The 18,852-nt window shown below is 41.7% G+C and overlaps 1 protein-coding gene across 2 annotated transcripts in view; it reads left to right on the top strand.

The window, feature by feature from the left end:
* Window positions 1-18,852, top strand: part of CDH13 (cadherin 13) — a 1,089,618-nt gene that overhangs the window by 264,554 nt on the left and 806,212 nt on the right. For both annotated transcript variants that reach the window (XM_078439088.2, XM_078439089.2), the window contains exon 2: window positions 16,009-16,120. In XM_078439088.2, coding sequence (XP_078295214.1) covers window positions 16,009-16,120 — 112 coding nt within the window. The remainder of the gene's footprint in view (window positions 1-16,008; window positions 16,121-18,852) is intronic.

Consider the following 18,852-nt stretch of genomic DNA (forward strand, 5'->3'; position numbering starts at 1 on the left):
AAGGACAGAAAAAGGTATATTTTGCTTACTATGTTATCTTCTGTGTCTAGCACAGAAGTGGAAGATAGGAGGTGCTCATTCAATATTTATCACGTGGGAGTTGATGATTATTATGAAATATGTAGTTGTTCTTTATTCCAACAAACTAGACCCCTATCCTTTCTATTTAATAAAGCATTTTCTTTGGAGGTTAATTTTTCATTTTTTTAATACTGAACTTACAGAAAATTGACCCAAAAAATATCATGAAGAGGCTGAAATGCCTCTGGGTTTTTTTTTTTTTTTTTTTCTTTTAAATCCCATCTTTCCACAATTGCATTTTCTCTGCAGGAGCCTAATTCAAAAAGGGCTGGTTCACGGAAGGCTGCCTGAGAAACTCATGGTTTTGTTTATACTCACGGCAGTTGTGGGATGCCTCTGTTTAAAACATGTTGGCCTAGATTCCCCCAGTAGTTCTCCATTTTTGTGACTGGCATCAAAGGCAAAGAGCAGCTGAAAGTCTTCGTTGGCCGCTCCACGCCCACTCCCTTTTCCACCTGCCTTCGGGCTTTCCGTAGGCTTAGCCCAGGGTTCGGCAAACTTTTTCCTGAAGGACTAGTTCATACATACTTCCGGCTTTGCAGGCCATAAGGTTTCTGTTATAAACCACTCAACTCTGCCACTGTAGTGTGAAAAGAGAGACAATAGGTAAATTCAGTGAGCATGACTATGTTTTAATAAAACTTTATTTATAAAAACAGGCAGTAGGCTAGATTTGGCCTGTGGGCTGTGATGTACCAACCAAGGCTTGAGTCAGTGGGGGACTAGGACAGAACTCAGAGGGAGGAGAGTAAGTTTCCACAGGCTGCTCTGTCCCTCCACTGGGGGTCACAGCTCCTCTCCGTGAACCCCCTCCTCATAGCTCCCTCTGCTGGGTCTGGAAACCATCTTTCTTCTTGGACCTTCCGGCTTAGGTGAGATAAAGGTGCCCCACTGTTACTGGGGTGCTGCCCTATGCCTGTGCCCATTCTGCCCAACCCTGCCCCATACTTTTGCTAGTTCCTGTATCCCTTTCTCCTCCAATGGCTCACTTTCCTGCTGGGGCTAGAATACCTGGGACTGAGTTTACTGAGATATGGAATTTTCAGTGCTAAACCCAGATAGTGTCTGAAACACTGGGATAATCGGTCACCTGAGCTGGGATGGAGCTCTCCTTCCTCCCCAGTCTCTTTTCCACTGCCTTTTCCTGCTCCCAGCACCTCTCCCTGGGAGACTCACCTTCCTGGCCATCTAACAGATTGATACAGGGGCCCAGTGTGGCTCACATTCCTCACCAAGAGCCCCTCTCTGCTTGAGCTCATTTGCCCCTGGAACAAAGTCTGCAGCTGATGTCTACTTAGGGAGACTCTGGTGTAGTCTCCCAGCCTAGTGTGGAGGACTTTGCCATAACTGTACTTTGCACTGTATAATGTTCAAAGAAGATCTCTTCTCTACATTTTACTATTGGGGAAATAATACTATTTTTTTTTTTTCCTAAGAAGAATCAAACTTACTTTAAAAGAGCAGTAGGGGGGCGCCTGGGTGGCTCAGTTGTTGTGCATTCGACTTCGGCTCAGATCATGATCTCACAGCTTGTGGATTCGAGCCTCGTATCATGCTCTGTGCTGACAGCTCAGAGCCTGGAGCCTGCTTTGGATTCTGTGTCTCCCTCTCTCTCTCTCTGTCTCTCCCCCTGCTTGTACTCTATCTCTGTCTCTCTCAAAAATAAATAAAAAACATTAAACATTAAAAAAAAAAAGCAGGATTAGCAGAAACTTTCACTATTACATTAATCCAGCTTGAGAAGAACAATTCCCAAGGACTGACTCATGAAATTTCAGGTAATTGAACTTGTGGACCCAAAGAGATATGAGAAAAAAATATATAACGTTCTTCTCGAACTATTTTTGGCTCGGATGTTTTCTTTCTTCCCAGCTCAAAACCTGACAAACGTTTGCTTGATGGAGAGAAGATACTGGCTTATCCACACCTCAGTTTAATGCAGTGCTGATAATGGGAGGGGTTCGTGACTTAATATACTTGTATCTACATTTACCTTTTTTGTTTGTTTTCAGTGAGAAGCAAGTTGAAGAGGCTTCTCGCCTATTATAGAGATTAGAGAGGAGGGTGTTCGTTTGCCACTGCAGTGAAGCCAAAGGAGGGGATGTCCTCTGTCTTTGGAGACTGTCAATAAGCCACTTTTATCGCCCTAAAATGTTTGTGCCTTTGAGCAAGCTAGCTAAGAGGAAGGGCCTGATTCTCTGAGAAAAAATGAACTTGAGTAATGGAGCAGGCTGACTCAGCTCCTCAGAATCCAGAAGACAGTAAATATGGAAATAGTTTCAAGAGGAGAATACTGTAGACTTTTTTATGGTGGTGGTGGTTTCACTATGACAGACAACTTCTCTGCAACCCATTCGAGGGAGACTCTTTTCCGAAGAGTATGCATGAAGCTCAGGGGCTGGGGGGCCAGAAGGCAGTGTGAAATGAATGAAGAGGCCTTGGTAAAGAAACATACGTCCAAAAAACATGAGGGCACACCAAAAATCACTTACAAGTTTAATTTAGGACACCAAGAGCACAACTGAGGTAATAAAAGGCAAATGGTACCTGCCTCTGGGGGACCACCAGGGGGGGCCTAGACTGTGGTCATCTAAGGATGAGGTTCTGCCCGTCAGGAGAACGCTTGACTCCAGTCCCAGCACTGTTTCAAGCCCAAGTACTTAGTGAAAATCCTTGATATTTAAGTGTTAGCAGTTAATCCACATTCTAAAGGCCATCTCACAGGTACAGTGGCCTTATGGGACCTGCTGGCCGTCAGAGTCTGCACCCTCTCTGTTAGAGCCTGTTTGTCCTTGGAGCAAAGTCTACAGCCGATGTTTGACTATCGAGGGAGACTCTCGCCTGACTGCCACATCTGTGTTCTGAACATTAGCAGTACCATAGACAAACTTTCAAGGTCAAATTGATTACCCTCCAGCTTAGCAAAGCAGCAGCTCCCTAATTATGTCAGAAGGCAGGATTATCTCTGATCATTCGAGCTAGGATTCTGGATAAAACATCAAAAGCAATATTTAAATAACACGTGGTCCTGAATCAAGGATCCATTGCATTTTTCTCTTACTAAAAAAAAACAAAAAAACAACGGATTATGGTGGGCCATTTTGCTCCATTAGTAAGGATTTTCCAGGCTGTTTTAACTCCTAGGTATTATAACACCATCCTTGATTACACAGTGTCACCATGGGAAAGAAGGATGGTTTCCTTGGTGTCATGGTGGTTCCTGTTCGTAAGGTCCCTGCAAAAATCCAGGCAAGTTCTTAGCTCACACAGCCCAGAATTAGGAACTGGCATAGCCAATGCAGTGCTGGAACTGCTCAGCTCATGGGAGCTAATTGTGTGCACATCTCTTCCCCAATTCTGTATGCAGTGACCACATTGGTCACTCAGAATTGACCATGATGGGAATATTTGCACCATGGAAATCAGAAAATGTTACAAATCAAGGCATTTCTTTATTGGAGAGCTGGTTGTTAAACACTTACCAGGATTCCCTTGGGTATTCCTCATCCTGGATGGTCTCCCTGTATTTCTTCCTTGTAACCTGAGGCCACCTTGTGTTCCATTTAGACATCATATTACTGTCTTGCTTACTACTCTAGAACTATGAAGCAGAAGAAGGCTGCATATTACGTTGTTTTCTAGTTTCTATCTACTCAAGAATTCTTGCCTTTTAAAAATAAAGTTGTGGGGCTTGGTTAAGCATCCGACTTCAGCTCGGGTCATGATCTCACGGTCGGTGAGTTTGAGCCCCACATAGGGCTCTGTGCTGACAGACTCAGTCCTGAGACATCAGAGTCATTCTGAGTAATCACTAGTCGCAGCACTGAAGAGGAAGTTCATGGATTACCATCATTCATACTCCTTCCCACTGTGCATCGTCATTTGTTCCTTTGTTTCTTGTGTTTGTTTATTTATAAATATTTATTTTTAAGAGAGAGAGAGAGAGAGAGAGCAAGCGCACATAAAGGGATGGGCAGAGAGAGGGGGAAACATAGGATCCAAAGCTGGCTCTGCACTGAGAGTGAGAGAGTTCAACACGGGCTCAAACTTACCAACTGTGAGATCATGACCTGAGCCAACGTTGGATGCTTTACCGACTGAGCTACCCAGGCACCCCCATCTTCTTTTGTTTAAAATGTAAGGGCACACAAGCAAAATCAACTAAACTAATGTGTCTAGAACAGTGGTTTCTCTAGTAACCTTACTGCCATTCCCTTAACATTGAGCCAACTGTGTTCTCCTTTTTTTTATTTCTACTAGATTCCTTACTTCTTTCCTATACTTTTAATTGGGCCTTTAAAATATGTATTTACATACCAGTGTTTCCTGTTATGCTTTGTCTTCCTAAAGGGTGGGAGCCTTGTCTTACTAAATTTTGTAGTGATCTTGGCACGAACAGGTAGTAGGCACTCAATAAAGGTCACTTACATCAATGAATGAATCCTTAAGAATATGATTAATTGGCAAATAGAGGAGTCATTCCTTCTGATTCATTTGGAGAAATTTTTATTTGAACATTAGGCAGTTAGATTTTATTTTATTTGTATTTTTTATTTATTTAGAGAGTGTGAGCAGGGGAGGGGCAGGAAGAGAGAGAGAGAGAGGGAGAGGGAATCCCAAGCAGGCTCCACACGGTCAGCACAGAGCCTGAAGTGGGACTCAATCCCACGAACCATGAGATTATGACCTGAGCTGAAATCAAGGGTTGGACGCTCAACCAACTGAGCTACCCAGGTGCCCCTAGGCAGTTAAATTTTAAAGAAAAGATGCATATTACCTTATATCCCAAGAGAGCGTATGTGGCTTTCTGCTTAACACAATCTGTTCCTTGACTCCAACACCAACTTTTGCTGGGTTTATTTCTTTTCTTCTGGAACTTTTCAAAGTGAGAACCTTTAGCAGAAAAAACAATTTAACAAGATAGACATTTAGTTCAATAGAAGAATTTTTCCTGGTGTGAAAAAATAAATTACAAAAAGGACTTTGCCTCTGAAAGATAATTAATAAAAACCTTCCGGTGTGATGACAAATCTGACATCTTGTCTAATGTCTGGCAGAGAAGAAAGTGTTGAGAGTCGCACAGTTAGAATAAAATGTTCCACTTCACAGTGAGGCCAGGCAGGATCTGATAATTATTTCTAAGCAAGAAAAGGTCGTAGTCTAGTTGTTAAATTGACACAACATCAGGCCTGGATGTGTGACTGTTGACCATCAGTGGGATCTTCCTTTATGTTTTCCTGATTTCATAGGTAAATATTGTCAGGAATGTGAGCGGTTATGGGATGATTTCCTCTTGGACATTTTGGGAGGTTTTCTTGTGTAGTTTTGTTTTTATATTTCAGCTTTGATGATGTATAATTGGCAAACAAAATTTTAATATATTTAAAGTGTACATCATGGTGACCCGGCACACATATACCTTGTGAGAGGATTCCCTGCATCGAGTTATTTAGTTAATTACCACCTCCACCACCTCACTCACATATCTGTCCCTTCTTTTATTAAGGCTTTTTCTTTTTTTGGGGGGGAGAACATCTGATTTCCATTCTCCCAGCCAACATCAACCCTAAAACAGACTGCCAGTCATAGTCTTTATGCTCTCCATCACATCTTTAGAATGTATTCATCTTACTCCTGAAAATTGGTAACCTCTTACCAACCTATCCCTGTCTCCCCTAACTCCCAGCCCCTGGAAGCCGCCTTCCTACTCTCTGTTTCTATGGGTTTGATTTTTTTTTTCCCCACATATGTGATATTATGTAGTATTTGTCTTTCTCTGTCTGGCTTATTCCTTTTAGCATAATGTCCTCATGGTTCATCCATGTTGTTGTCACAAGTGTCAGTATTTCCTTCTTTCTCATGGCCAAATAATATTCTCTTTCTATATAGAATATATACATATATATATATGTGTGTGTGTATGTATATATATATATATATGCATGTATATATATGAATATTCCATAATATGTAATATATGATATGATACACGGAACATATTATATATGGTATATATATAATATATATCTTATATATTCTTTATGCATTCTTCCACTTATGGACACTTATATTGTTTCTATACCTCTTAGACATTTTGGACTCAAACTGTATTTCTAGAACTTTCCCCTTCCCTTAATAGAAGTTATCATGGGTTATAGTAGGCTTAGTGATGGTTCCCTGAACATGTCTGCATCCTTATTTCCATAACACATGACTATTACCTGGATAACCCAGGTGGACCTGACATAATCACAATGATCCTTATAAAAAGGAAGCAGGAGGCGTCAATTAGAAACAGAAGACCATATGATGGTGGAAGGAGATAGTCAGCGATAGACAAGAATGCTCTCCTGCTGGCTTTGAAGATGGAGGAGGGATATCATGAGTGAAAGGATGTAGTTGGCCAATGAAAGCTGGAAAGCAAAAGGAAACTGGTTGTCCCTTGAAGCTTGCTGAAGGAACACAGCCCTATTGACCCATTTTAGACTTCTGGTACCCAGATCTGTAATATAATAAAATATTTTTCAAACCACCAAGGTTGAGGTTATTTGATATAGCACCAATATAAAACTAATACATGAGGCATGTCTTTTTTGAGTTCCCCTGAGTCAGAGCTGGGGACAAAGAACTAGGTACAATTTTTTTTTTTTTTTTACTTTGAGAGGTGACCCAGGAAGCAGGAGTGAGGGGCAAGAGATGAGGTAGGGGAGGAGGGAGAGAGCCAATGTAATGAAGTATCACTGAAGTCACTGCCGTGGGCAGCCAGGGTTCAAACCACCAGGACCTCTGCATGACACATGGGATGACCTTCAGAGGCATCCATCCAGAGGAGGGCAATTAGGGCATTTAACCAGCTGCCATTTTGCAGCATTGAGGGCGCCTTGAGGGCTGTCCCTGGAGCATCAGCTCCTCAACATTTCTCAGCTCTGCTTGACCTCACATTAACCAGGTTCCTGCAGTATAGGAGCAAGCCCCACACGGGAATATGAAAAGGCTGGGGCACTCTGCAGGGTAAGCCTGAGCTCTTAGGGGACTGTCCACTGTAGCAGTGGCTGAGATGGCATGCTGGCTGAGGTGTTGGACTCAGGTGTTGTCTTCAATTAGACTGAATCCTCACCCCAAGATCTATTCATCTAGTAGGTTTCCTACCTGGTGTCTCCATGGGTTTAGGGTTTTATATACGACTGGACAAGTCTTTCAGCGCCTGGCAAACAACTGGTACTTAATATTTGCTCAGTCAAACTTCCTGGGGCTGCTAAGTCTCACCCACGAGTATCTCATATAGGGACTTCCTTCTTTATTTGTCTTAAGGGAGGTAGGTCTTATCTGGCATTTGAAACCCTAATTTAAATTGCTAAATTTACTAATTTTAGTTACTACTAAGTAAAATTACTAATTTAAATTACTTAAATTTAAATTACTAAAATTTCATAAAAGATGTAAATAGCACCAGCTCTAGGGCAGGTACAGCCTCTAGTTTCTATGAAGGGACAGCAAACCAAGCCTTCCTAATTGCATTCACTGAAATTCTTACAAAACAATTTTTCCTTTAAAATTTACCAGTCGAGTCTAGTTGATTAATCCTGGAATCTTAGTAGTAAAGAGTTAATTCCATTTACACAAAAACTATAATTTCATTGAGTGAATTATTTTTGGTTCTGTTTTAGCCAGACTACAGGAGGACATGCCCGGTCAACTCAATCCTCCTGTAAGACAAAAACACTTTCAAATAATCTTGAAAACACCCCAAAGCTTGTTATCCCTGCCAACTTGCTTCTTGTTTCTTCAACTGGCATGTCTTGGTGTTTGCATTTACCAAACCCTGCATGGAACATTCTTTAGTATACATTGCTACTTGAAAAATGGCAATCCTGTTTCCAATATGGCCTTATCTGTGTCATCATCCCAGTTCCTATTCTCATTACATGAGGGTGTTGTTCCTTTGTCTATATTTATATAATACTTTTTACATAATCCTCTATCCTAATAAAAATAATAATAACAGTTAGTAGCACATAGCACCTATTATGAACCTATCCTATCCTGTCCTAACCGTTTTGATTTACATTAATTCGTTGACCCTCACAAAGCAATGATGGTAGATATTGTAACTGGATGAACTGTACAAATGAGAAAACTAAGGCACAGAGAAGTTAAGTAACTTGCCTAGGATTGCACAGCAACTAAGTGGTAAAACTGGGATTTGAACCCAGGTAATCTAGCTCAAGATTCTTTTTTTTTGAACCACTTCCTAATTCACAACATATAGAAAATACTATATTGTATTATTTGTCCATGTGTCTGCCTTTCCTTCTAGATAATAAGTTTGTCAAGTGCTTTGTTCATTTCTCCATCTCCAGTACCTATCCCAGGGTCTGGCAGATAATAGAAATTTTAAACTTTGAATAAGGGAATTAATGAAAAAAAAAAAAAAAAAGATCCCAACTACTCTGTCATAACAGCAGATCTCAATGCCCCACCACTTGAAAGGACAATTGCCAAGACAAAAGAAAAGAGCCTGTTTGCATTCAGGAATGAAGCACTCAGACAGCAGTTTCCACCTCATGACCTTCTGACAGTCTTGCCCAAGGTTCCAAGGTCATGAGCCTTTTTTCATCTTCCTTCCTTTCTTCTCTTTCTCACTTTCCCTCCACACCTCCTCCTTCTTCCCTCCTTCCTCTATTCTTCCCTCTCTGTTGGTTTGCCCAGATTATATTTACATCTTGAAAAACCAAGTAAAGGGAACCAATGTTTTCTGAGCCTCTACTGTGGGGCCAACACTATAGTAGACTGTATGAGTTGCCTCTGGCTGCTGCAACAAATTACCACATGCTTAACATTAACTAAAATTAATTAAATTAAAAAAAATTAAATTAACCAAAACAGCACACATGGATTGTCATATAGTTTTGAAAGTTACCAGTCCAAAATGGGTCTCACTGGGCTAAAATCAAGCTGTCAGCAGGGCTGAGTTTCTTTGGGAGGTTAAGGGGGAAATCTGTGTTTCTGCCTTTTCCAGCTTCTAGAGGCCTCTTGCCCTCCTTAGCTGGTGGTCTCTTCCTCCACCTCCACAGCTGACACTGGCAGACTCAGTCTTTGTCACACCACATCACTGAGACCTGGCTTTCACTGCCACATCTCTTTCTCGAACTCTTCAGCTGAGTCTTCCATTTTCAAGGAGTCTTGTGATTACATGTAGATAATCCAGGATAATCACTCTACTTCCTACTGGAAAGTCAGCTGGCTTTAATTCCCCATTGCCATTTAATCTAACATATTCACGGATTCTGGGAATTCAGCTGAGGACATCTTTGGGGGACTGTAATTCTGTACCTTCCCTTTCAACAACTTGAGGAAAAGATACTGAGTAGCATTCAGTTGGAAATAAAATCTAGATGTTGGTCTCAAATTGTGTGTGAAGGCAACAACACTCAACAACTCAACTTGTGCATGAAGGACTCATAAAACTGGTAGTATTCTGTCTCTTTATCTTTCCAAGACTCACAGAATCATTTCCAAGAGTCTGTTACATTATGGCCAAGATGGTGGCAGGTGTTCTGTGTTGTGTGGCCATGAAACACCAGGAAGATTGTAAGGAGGTCAGATTTAGAGCTAGTGTGGGTGACATGAGCTTACATGTCAGTGAGGATATTGACATGTGCCCACACATGTGCGTGCACGTGTGTGTGTGTGGGCATGGGTGTGCCCACACATGTCTTTGAAATACCTGTTTCTCCATGCTTTCCCTGTAGGTAGAGTGCCTTTATAAACCCTGTGGGGACTCTGGCAGGATAGAGTCAATCAAAATTCATTGCTGTAACATTTTTATATCCTACAAGTCAGAGCCAGTAGCCTTTCTTCCCCGTCAATCTCAGCCCCTCCAAACTGAGTCCAATAGACAGACTTTGACAAGAGTAAACCAGAGGTGTTTGTAGCAAGGATAAAGTAACTGTCCATCCATGCTAATAGCAAAAAGCAGTGAGTCAGTGAGAGGAAAACAACCAGGGGCCAGGAGACACTAGTGAGTTCGCTTGGAAAATACCATTTTGGAGCTGGCTTAAGAGAGGATGAGATCTGAGATTGTCCACTGCCTGCTGAGATAATTATTTGTGGCAGGAAGCTTCTCTTTTTTTTTTATTTATGGCTGCTTCAAATACAGTTGTGTTAAGCTTTCTTCAGTCCTGATATTTCTCTCTGGCCTCTGGTGATGTATCTGTGATGCCATGGTGTAGAAGCCTCTCTGTCCTTGTCCCTTCCATGTTTAGCATAGAGTAGGGCAGGTGAGCTGCTGATTCATGCAAACACCCCCAGATCTCAGGGTCTCCACAATGCATGTGGGGTTTCCTTGTTGGGTACCTCTCTCCTAAGTCCTTGTCTTCTAAGCAGGGCTCTTTCTATTGGATGACTCCACCATCTTGGAAGTCCTTCCTTTCTGTTTTCATAGATGGGGAAGAGAGGGCATTTCAGGGGCCAGGCCAAGAAGTGGGGAAAATCCTTTTACTCCCTTTATGTTGACCAGAGTTTAGTCACATGGCCAAAATCACTACAACAGAGCCAGGAGCACACAGTTATGGATACCATTATGACAAGTAACTAAAGCCTTGTAACAAGGAGCGTTCTTTGCTTAAAAAGCCTCTTTCCAAAGTCTAAAGTAGGGGTTGCAAATTCAAATGTCGGGGACAGGGCAGGGGCAGGGGGGCAGATATGTGTGTAACGGAGTCAAGCAGGCAGAAGAGGTAACATAGGGGATGGTGCAGACAAGGACAGCCAAGAGAGGTGCGCTGTTTATAATATGATAATTTAACTCTTATGACAGACTGCTATGGCTAAACTAACCAAATCTGCTGGCCACATCCATCCCATACGCTGCCAGTTGGCAACCTGCAGTCTGGGACAGAAAAAAAAATTTTTTTTTCTGGAAGCAAATTCCAAAGTTGGCTATGTTCTTGAATCACTACCTGTCAGGATAAACATAAACCCTTTCTTTTTTCAAAAAAAAAAAAAAGCTCTAAACAGCAGCAAAGAAATGGACGCTAAAAAAAGGAAGCAGGTATGAAGAGTGTGATGTAAGGCTTTGCTATTGGTGTGTTCGTCTAGGGCAGGGGCTCTTACACAGAGGACAGAGCTCTGGGCTACCGTTTTAAAGAATGGTTGGTGTTCTGCAAAAGCAGCACAACTCAGCTCGCAACAGGCACTGATGTTTTTCATTGTGCACCTGACCCCAAGATGCAACTCCCCTCCCATCTCTACCTGACTCAGGCCCCTGCTGTTTCCCTTGAAGTATTTCTGAGCACAGTCTGTACACTGAACAGTTTTACAGTAACAACTAAAGTAATATTTTGATGACATCTGTGAATGTCTACCCTGGGCAATAGAATACCAGTGAAACATGTATATTGGTTTAAACGTAATATATAGAAACAATGATAATGATAGCAAACATTTATTGAGCAACTACTGTGTGCCTGGTACTACATAAGGCTCCTCACAACAAGTAACTCACTTCTTCCTGATAATAACCTTAAGATACTATTATTGTTCCCATTTCCGTCTGAGGAAACGGAGACCCGGTTGCTTGCCCAAGGTTACAGCTGGTAAATGGCAGCAGATAAACTGGGAATTCATACAGAACCAGTGTGGCTGTGTCCTGTGCCTGTAGTTTGTCTGAACATGAATCTGCTTTCATAAGCAGACTGATTGTAATTTTCAAATAATAGAAATCCTTAAATAATAGAAATCCTTTGGTGATCACAAAAGTCGATCACTGCTGAGCTTTCAAAGGTGTATTGGTTGCCTGTTGTTTATGAAGTGCAAGGTAATGCATAAATGAACAAAAGAACCATATAGGAACACCATAATTCCCAAGGCATTAAAGATAAGTTCAGAATGTTGTTCATAGCATATATTCTGGAAACGTTAAAGAGGATTTAGGGGAAAGTGTATCTAGGTCGTATATATTTTTTTATTTTTTTAAATGTTTATTTATTTTTGAGAGAGAGAGAGAGGGTGGGGGTGGGCAGCAGAGAGAGGGAGACACAGAATCTGAAGCAGGCTCCAGGCTCTGAGCTGTCAGCACAGAGCCCGATGCGGGGCTCGAACTCACAAGCAGTGAGATCATGACCTGAGCCAAAGTCAGACACTCAACTGACTGAGCCATCCCGGCACCCCTCTACGTCATATATTTATAAGAGTGACATCTGATAATGTTGAAGAAGAGGCTTGCTTGGTTCTGGATTAATGTCCAAATACTTTTAAACCAAAGAGGGATGCTTCTTCACATTCTTCCACCAAACTCAGTATGATTGAGATTGAAGGGTGGGTGTCTGTGACAAAGTCATGCACAGATATGCTTAAATTCTGCTAAAAAGTCAAGGGGCAATGGCAGTAAGTTGAAACTATCACTCCTGCCCAGGTGGACAGTCAGTGTTGGGGAAGAGCCCCCAGATTAGTCTGGATTCTTTTTTAAATGAAGTTTTGTCATTTCAGAGATGTGTTACATGAAACCCAGACAGACACAAAGGAATTCATGTGAAAGCACAGAGCGTGTGGCTTAAAAGGACAAGTCTACATTCCCCTCCACTTATCTAGCTAATTCTGACCCATCTTTGAGATCAAAGCAGAGAGATGTCTCTTCTGTGGATTTGCTTTCTCTAATCCCCCTAGATGAAATCAGACTCCCTGTCCCTGGCTTTGACATGCTCCCAGAGAGACCTGTAATTTCCCTTCAATTTAAATTCTAGTTAATTAATTAAATTATGATCTGCTCATGCCTGGCACCTTTTCTGCTCCACGTTAACAGCTAGCATGTGCTGACCACTATCCTGTGCAACACTATTCCGGTTGCTTTAGATGCACCATCCATTGAGTCCGCTTAGCTCCTCTCAGTTCACATCTCATTTCCCCATATTTCTGTTACTGTCAGTCAGTAAAGGAAAGAGCCAAGATTTGAACCGAGCAAAAGACTCGGGAGTTTTTGCTTTTAATTACTGCATTATTATGCTTCTATACAGGCTCCAGAACAGCACCTAACAGAGTGCTTGCTGAATCCCCAGGAGAATAATAAATTTGGGGGACTAAGTGAATGAAGTGAATGCAGGGAGGAGGGGCTCTCTCTTACTTCCTAAGTCACACCTTGCCCAGGAGACTGCTGCCCGTTTTTCCATTAAAAGCATTTAACCTGAATTTTAGTGGGTGGAGGCACCTAAGAATTCATAAAACAAAGCTGAACCTCTGGGAGTCTTTTGACTCCTCCCACCCTCCCTGAGGGTTAGCTGTTGGAAAAGGTTTATTTTTCCTTCCTGACTCCAGAAGAATCCTGAATAGAGCCCACCAAGAAATCAGGAAGGAGAAGGAGCTACAGAGAGACAAGAACAGGGGCTCAGGTCTTCCATCCTCTCAATCAGTTCTGGATTCTTATCCTCGGGATCCAGAGAGAAATGGTATCTCCTTAGTTCCTACAAGGTGACTGGTTTACTGGTCTGGGATTGAGGGCAGAATTAGCTGATTAGAAGGTTAAGGTATAATTGTAGGCGCAGGATGCCTGGAGGCAACCTTTGACCATTTGCTATTTAACCGAATTAGCTGTTGGCCAGTTAAAGATTTTCTGCTTGCAAAATCGCCAGCAAATTATTCTGAGTCCTGAATCTGCATTCTGTGTGTGTGCCCCTTGGGGTGTTAGCATTATGACTGCCTCGGAAGCAATCTAACCAGAGCCTGCTCTGCGGGCAAGGGGAAGTTTCACAAGCAGAATTGCTCAGGTACAGAGCTATAATAATACCCTAACCCCTTTGATTTTAGAGAGATGATGTCGGTCAGGGTGATGATTCCCCCATTTCAATTTCTCTGATGTTCCTCAGTCTGCCCACACCATGAACCTCCAAAGATTGATTCTTTCTCTTATTCTTTGGGGTTCAGTGCATTTCAGTGGGCTGTTATTTACAGAGAAGCCCGGGTTCCACAGCTTCCAACCTTGTGTACAGCCCTTTGAGTTTGCTGGTGGGGACGATAATGAGTTTTCTTCAGCAGTTGTGTACAGTGGTTAAGAGTTTGTATCCTAATATCAAAGTTTGGTTTCCCAAGAAGCAGACACTAAGTCAAGGATTGGAGTGCAAGTAGCTTTCTTTGGAGAGTGGTGTCAGAGAAATACCCACAGGAGTTGAGGAAATGAGCCAGGGAAGAAAAGGCAGTGAATGGAAGATGAGTTATCAAGCTAGGTGCCACTGTGGACAACTGGAGTTGAATTCCAAGTAGAAATGGGGAGACAGAACACTTGCCTCCCAGGTATGGCTCCAGAGGGGGAGAGAGCTGAGGTATTTGTGCACCAGTTCCCACCTGGTATGGTGGAGGGCTGCTACTGAGAATCTCCAAACGCTCTCTGCTGGCACCATGCAGTTAAAGCAGCCTTCCATGGGATTCAGAGTAGTAGCTCAGCCAAATGTAAAGTCCTGTCCTAGGGTGTGGAAAGCCTGTGGGGTCTGGGAGGAGCTCTGACGGTGATCCATCTCAGAGGACACCTAAGCCTGGATTTGGATCCTGGCTCTACCTGTCCCAACTCTACAATCTTGGATCTTGGGCCAACATGTGAGAACATCAGGCCCTTTGTAAAATGTAAGAATTTAATTTCCTATAAGAAATTAAATATGGGGTACCTGGATGGCTCGGTTAGTTGAGCGACCAACTCTTGATTTCAACTTGGTTCATGAGTTCGAGCCCCTTATCAGGCTCTGAGTGGACAGCTCAGAGCCTGCTTGGGATTCTCTCTCTTCTTCTCTCTGTGTCCCTCCCCTGCTCTCTCTCTCTCTTTCAAAGTAAATAAACATTTAAAATACTAAATACATCATAGGGCTGCTGTGGGGATTAAAGGAGATGATGCATAGCAAACGTAGACAGTGCTTGCCATGTACTAAAGGCTAAAAAACGTTAGCAATTGTATGTTAAGTTTTATGGAGCATCTTCTCTGTGCCAGTATATATGGTAGGTCCTTGGTATCAAAGTTGGGGAAAAAGAGGTAACTCCTATCTTCACAGGGCTTGTAGTCTGCCTACTAAACCTACGACTCTTCCTTGCCTTACTGAATTACCCCTTGCCCAGGAGTGTGTCACCTACTATTATATTCCAAAACACATAGCCTAAATTTTTGACTCTGGGATGAAGAACCCCAAGGATTTGCAAAGACAAAGCTGAGCTTTTGGAAGCAATTGTGAATTTTAGGTTTTCTGGTAGCCAAACTTACACAAGTACAAAGAAAGTGGTAAAACTGACTTTAACAATGTATCTGTTTAGTCCGGTCTGTAAAATATTATTATTTGAACAGTAATCTATATACAAATTATTAATTATTTTACATTATTTTTTTAAATTTTTTGGTAGTCAGTCTTCAAAATCCTACATGTGTTTTATACTGACATTTTCAGCCCAGCTACATTTCACATGCTTAGTAGCTGTGAGTGTCTCAAGGCCACCATATTGGATTGCAAAGGTCTAGTGGGCCCTGAATTCCTTTGGGAAGTAATTTCCAATGGAATAGTTGTGCTTTCCTCCTCATTATAGATGGCACTGCTCCTTTGCATCTGTGACAGTGAAGTTGGTTTTAGCTCAGGCATCATATGAAATTGACTGTTTTTGTAACGAAATTTCACACATAGAAACCATGGTGAGAGTCTTAGCAGGTGTAAAAATCTGACAAAGTTATTTCTTTAACGGCAACTTAATGGAAACTGCAGCAGCTGTTCCCATTTGCGTTTTTTCCAAATCTCATCGCCAAAACGAATTGTTGGCAGCCACGGGAGAAATATCAACTTACCTCTTCATTTGGGAAATAAAATTAAAACCTCAGCTCATTTCTAAAAGTCACAGATTTGGTAAAAGTTAGCAGGGCAAACACATAAGCTGCAGTTAAAATATTGATGGCTTCGGTTTTTTTCTCAGGTGCTGCTGCTAACATCTGCAGAAGATTTGGACTGCACGCCTGGATTTCAGCAGAAATTGTTCCATATCGATCAGCCGGCTCAGTTCATTGAGGACCAGGCAATTCTAAACTGTAAGCAATGTCACCTGATGATTCTTTTGGCCCATTTTCGTGTTCGAACTCACCAATGTCTGAGAATGTGTCTCAGGATGTGGTATTCCCTAAGCTAAGTGTTTTCTGATTGTTTTCTGTCTCTGCTTGACCCAGGGTGGAAGCTCTTGACCTAGGGCCTTGTTAGCTGAGAGGTGAACAGAGTAGTTGTGTATTGCTTTGTAGTATTTTGTCATCGGTGAGCATTTCCCCACTACTCCCAGAAAAGGGGACCACCAGTCTCTAACGTGAGTAAGGAAACGAAATCTATTTCACTTGGGCAGATCCCCGAGCGCAAAACCATTGTCTTCCCATGGATTGATGTTTGATCGGGATTTCTTGTGCGTAGTGTTAGGTCAAAATGATGGTGAGAGCAGGTTGGCTTCTGGGAATTTTTAGTCCTAGGAATTCAAAACTCCTATTCTGAAGGCTAATTGAGGCTCTTCAGAAAGATTCACAGAGGTAGGGAGGCAAACAATAAGAGACTTTTAAATACAGAGACCAAACTGAGGGAGGGTGGGGGCTTGGGGGAGAGGGGATAATGGGTGATGGGCGTTGAGGAGGGCACTTGTTGGGATGAGCACTGGGTGTTGTATGTAAGCGATGAACCACGGGAATCTACCCCAAAACTCAAGTGCACACTTCACACACTGTATATTAGCCAATTTGACAATAAATCATGTTTAAAAAATTAATAAAATAAAATTATTTAAAAAAAAAAGAAAGATTCAGAACCTCTACTGGCTATTTTGTGGAGTAAACTCAAATCCCCCCAAATTCCAATGAAAATATTCTCCTGTCAGATCTGTGGTTATCATCTCTTCCTATTTTTAATGCCAACATCACATTGTTTTATCTTCAGGAGAGTAGGGCATACATTGCTAAATGTGTGGTGAGCATAGTTTTAGCACAATAGAATTTAAAATTGATGGCAGGCAAATAACCATTTAATTGTAGACTCTTGAGCACCATTTTTTAACATCCGGGAATGAAGGATATGAAAACAGTGATTTAATTTGGTCAGATGCTCCAAGGTCCCTTTAGGGAAGATTATTGTGCATTTGCCCTTATGGTCTCAGGTTCGCCTTCCACACTGACCATACTCCTTCATTCCTGTGCTCCGTGGCTGGTATATTTAAAGGAAAGGAAAACAAAACAAAAACAAAACAAAACAAAACCGGCCTGCGTGATTGGATTATTCTGTGAGGCTGGAACACATTTTAAGAGTTGAAAGGAACACGGTAATGAAGACGCAATGCTGAGCAGAAAGGCAGCTACCCAAGGTGAAGTCCGTGAGCATCTTGATGCAATTACACCAATGAAATCATGTCAGTAATTAGAGTCTGCAATGACAAGGTGCAGGATCGGCACAAGAAGTGAATTCCAATATGCGATTTCATGTTAATTTGATCCCTGAGTGTGACTTTTGAGTCAGACCATCAGGAACCCTCATTTGTCTTTTGAGTCTTCTATTTATCAGAATCAATGTGTTTCAAAGGGAAGTTTGTTTAAGAGAACCATTTTTCTGGCTCTTCTCTTATCTGTCTCATCTCCTCTCTTCTCTTTCTCTCTCTCTTTCTCTCTCTGTCTCCCTTTTCTTTCTTTTCTTTTTTCTTTTTTGCAAGTGGTTATCCCTAACGGCACGTATATTAACATGGGTGGGAATGTGAAACCACCCTGAGTATGGAAATTAATAGAGTTGGTATGCAAAGCAGGCCCATAAATGTGATTGCTTCTGTAATCCTCGCGACACCAAACAGCTTTTAATTCACCGCTGAGAAGCTGGAAACAATCATACTTTGGGGGATCTTTTTAATTTAAACCAGACCATACTGTACATTCCAATATCACAGTTTTGTGTGTATCTGTGTTTTTTTTTTAATCCCCTAAGTAATTATGTGGGTTATGGTTGTTGGTTCTGTGTAAGCTAGTAAATGCTAAATGGAACCAGCTTGATTATCAATGATAGCACATTTAGGAAAAGTCAGTAATATGGGAATTGAGGATATTTAAAATTATATATATGAATTTGTGTGTAAATTGTTGGATCAGCAAAATCTGACCAGCTCCCCTCTTGGTGAAACTGTAGGTTCATATGTCTTCATAGGGTTAAAAAAAAATACGAAGAGTAGATCTGGTTTGGTACTTCTGAGTTCATCTCAAAGCAATATACATAGATTGTTATGAGTTAGGCCCTGAGAATAAGGTTAATTGTACCTAAATGAAGAAGAAAGTTTCCATAGACTCGAGAATGCCTACTGAATATTGTTTGGGAAAAATCTGGATTTCTAGAAGAAGTAGCAAAGTATTGCTCTGTTCTAGAGGAAAGGAAAAGTCCGGAATATTGAAGAAGTTTCCCCCTAGCCAATGAACATTCCCCCTACTCTCTCCCTCCCTCTCCCTCTCCCCTCTCTCATTCTGTTTCTTTCATGGGTTTCCCTATGGTTTCTATCTCTTGAAAATGTGATTAACCAAGAAACTGGTGAGTGGTGGGTACTCTCAGAACGAAGGCCATATTGACTCAAGGCTAACATCTGGGTGAAAATGGAAAAGAATCAAACAGAACCAGAAAGCTAAAAAATACTTGCAGTTGTATACTAAGATCCAGGAAATGGTTAGGATCATTTTAGTGACACACAGACACACACACACACACACACACACAAAATTGATGTTTTAGGTAATAAAATTTTAGGTTAAAAGACACCAGGCTA

The sequence above is a fragment of the Panthera onca genome, chromosome E2, assembly GCF_046562875.1.
Source record: "Panthera onca isolate mPanOnc1 chromosome E2, mPanOnc1 haplotype 2, whole genome shotgun sequence".
NCBI lineage: Eukaryota > Metazoa > Chordata > Mammalia > Carnivora > Felidae > Panthera > Panthera onca.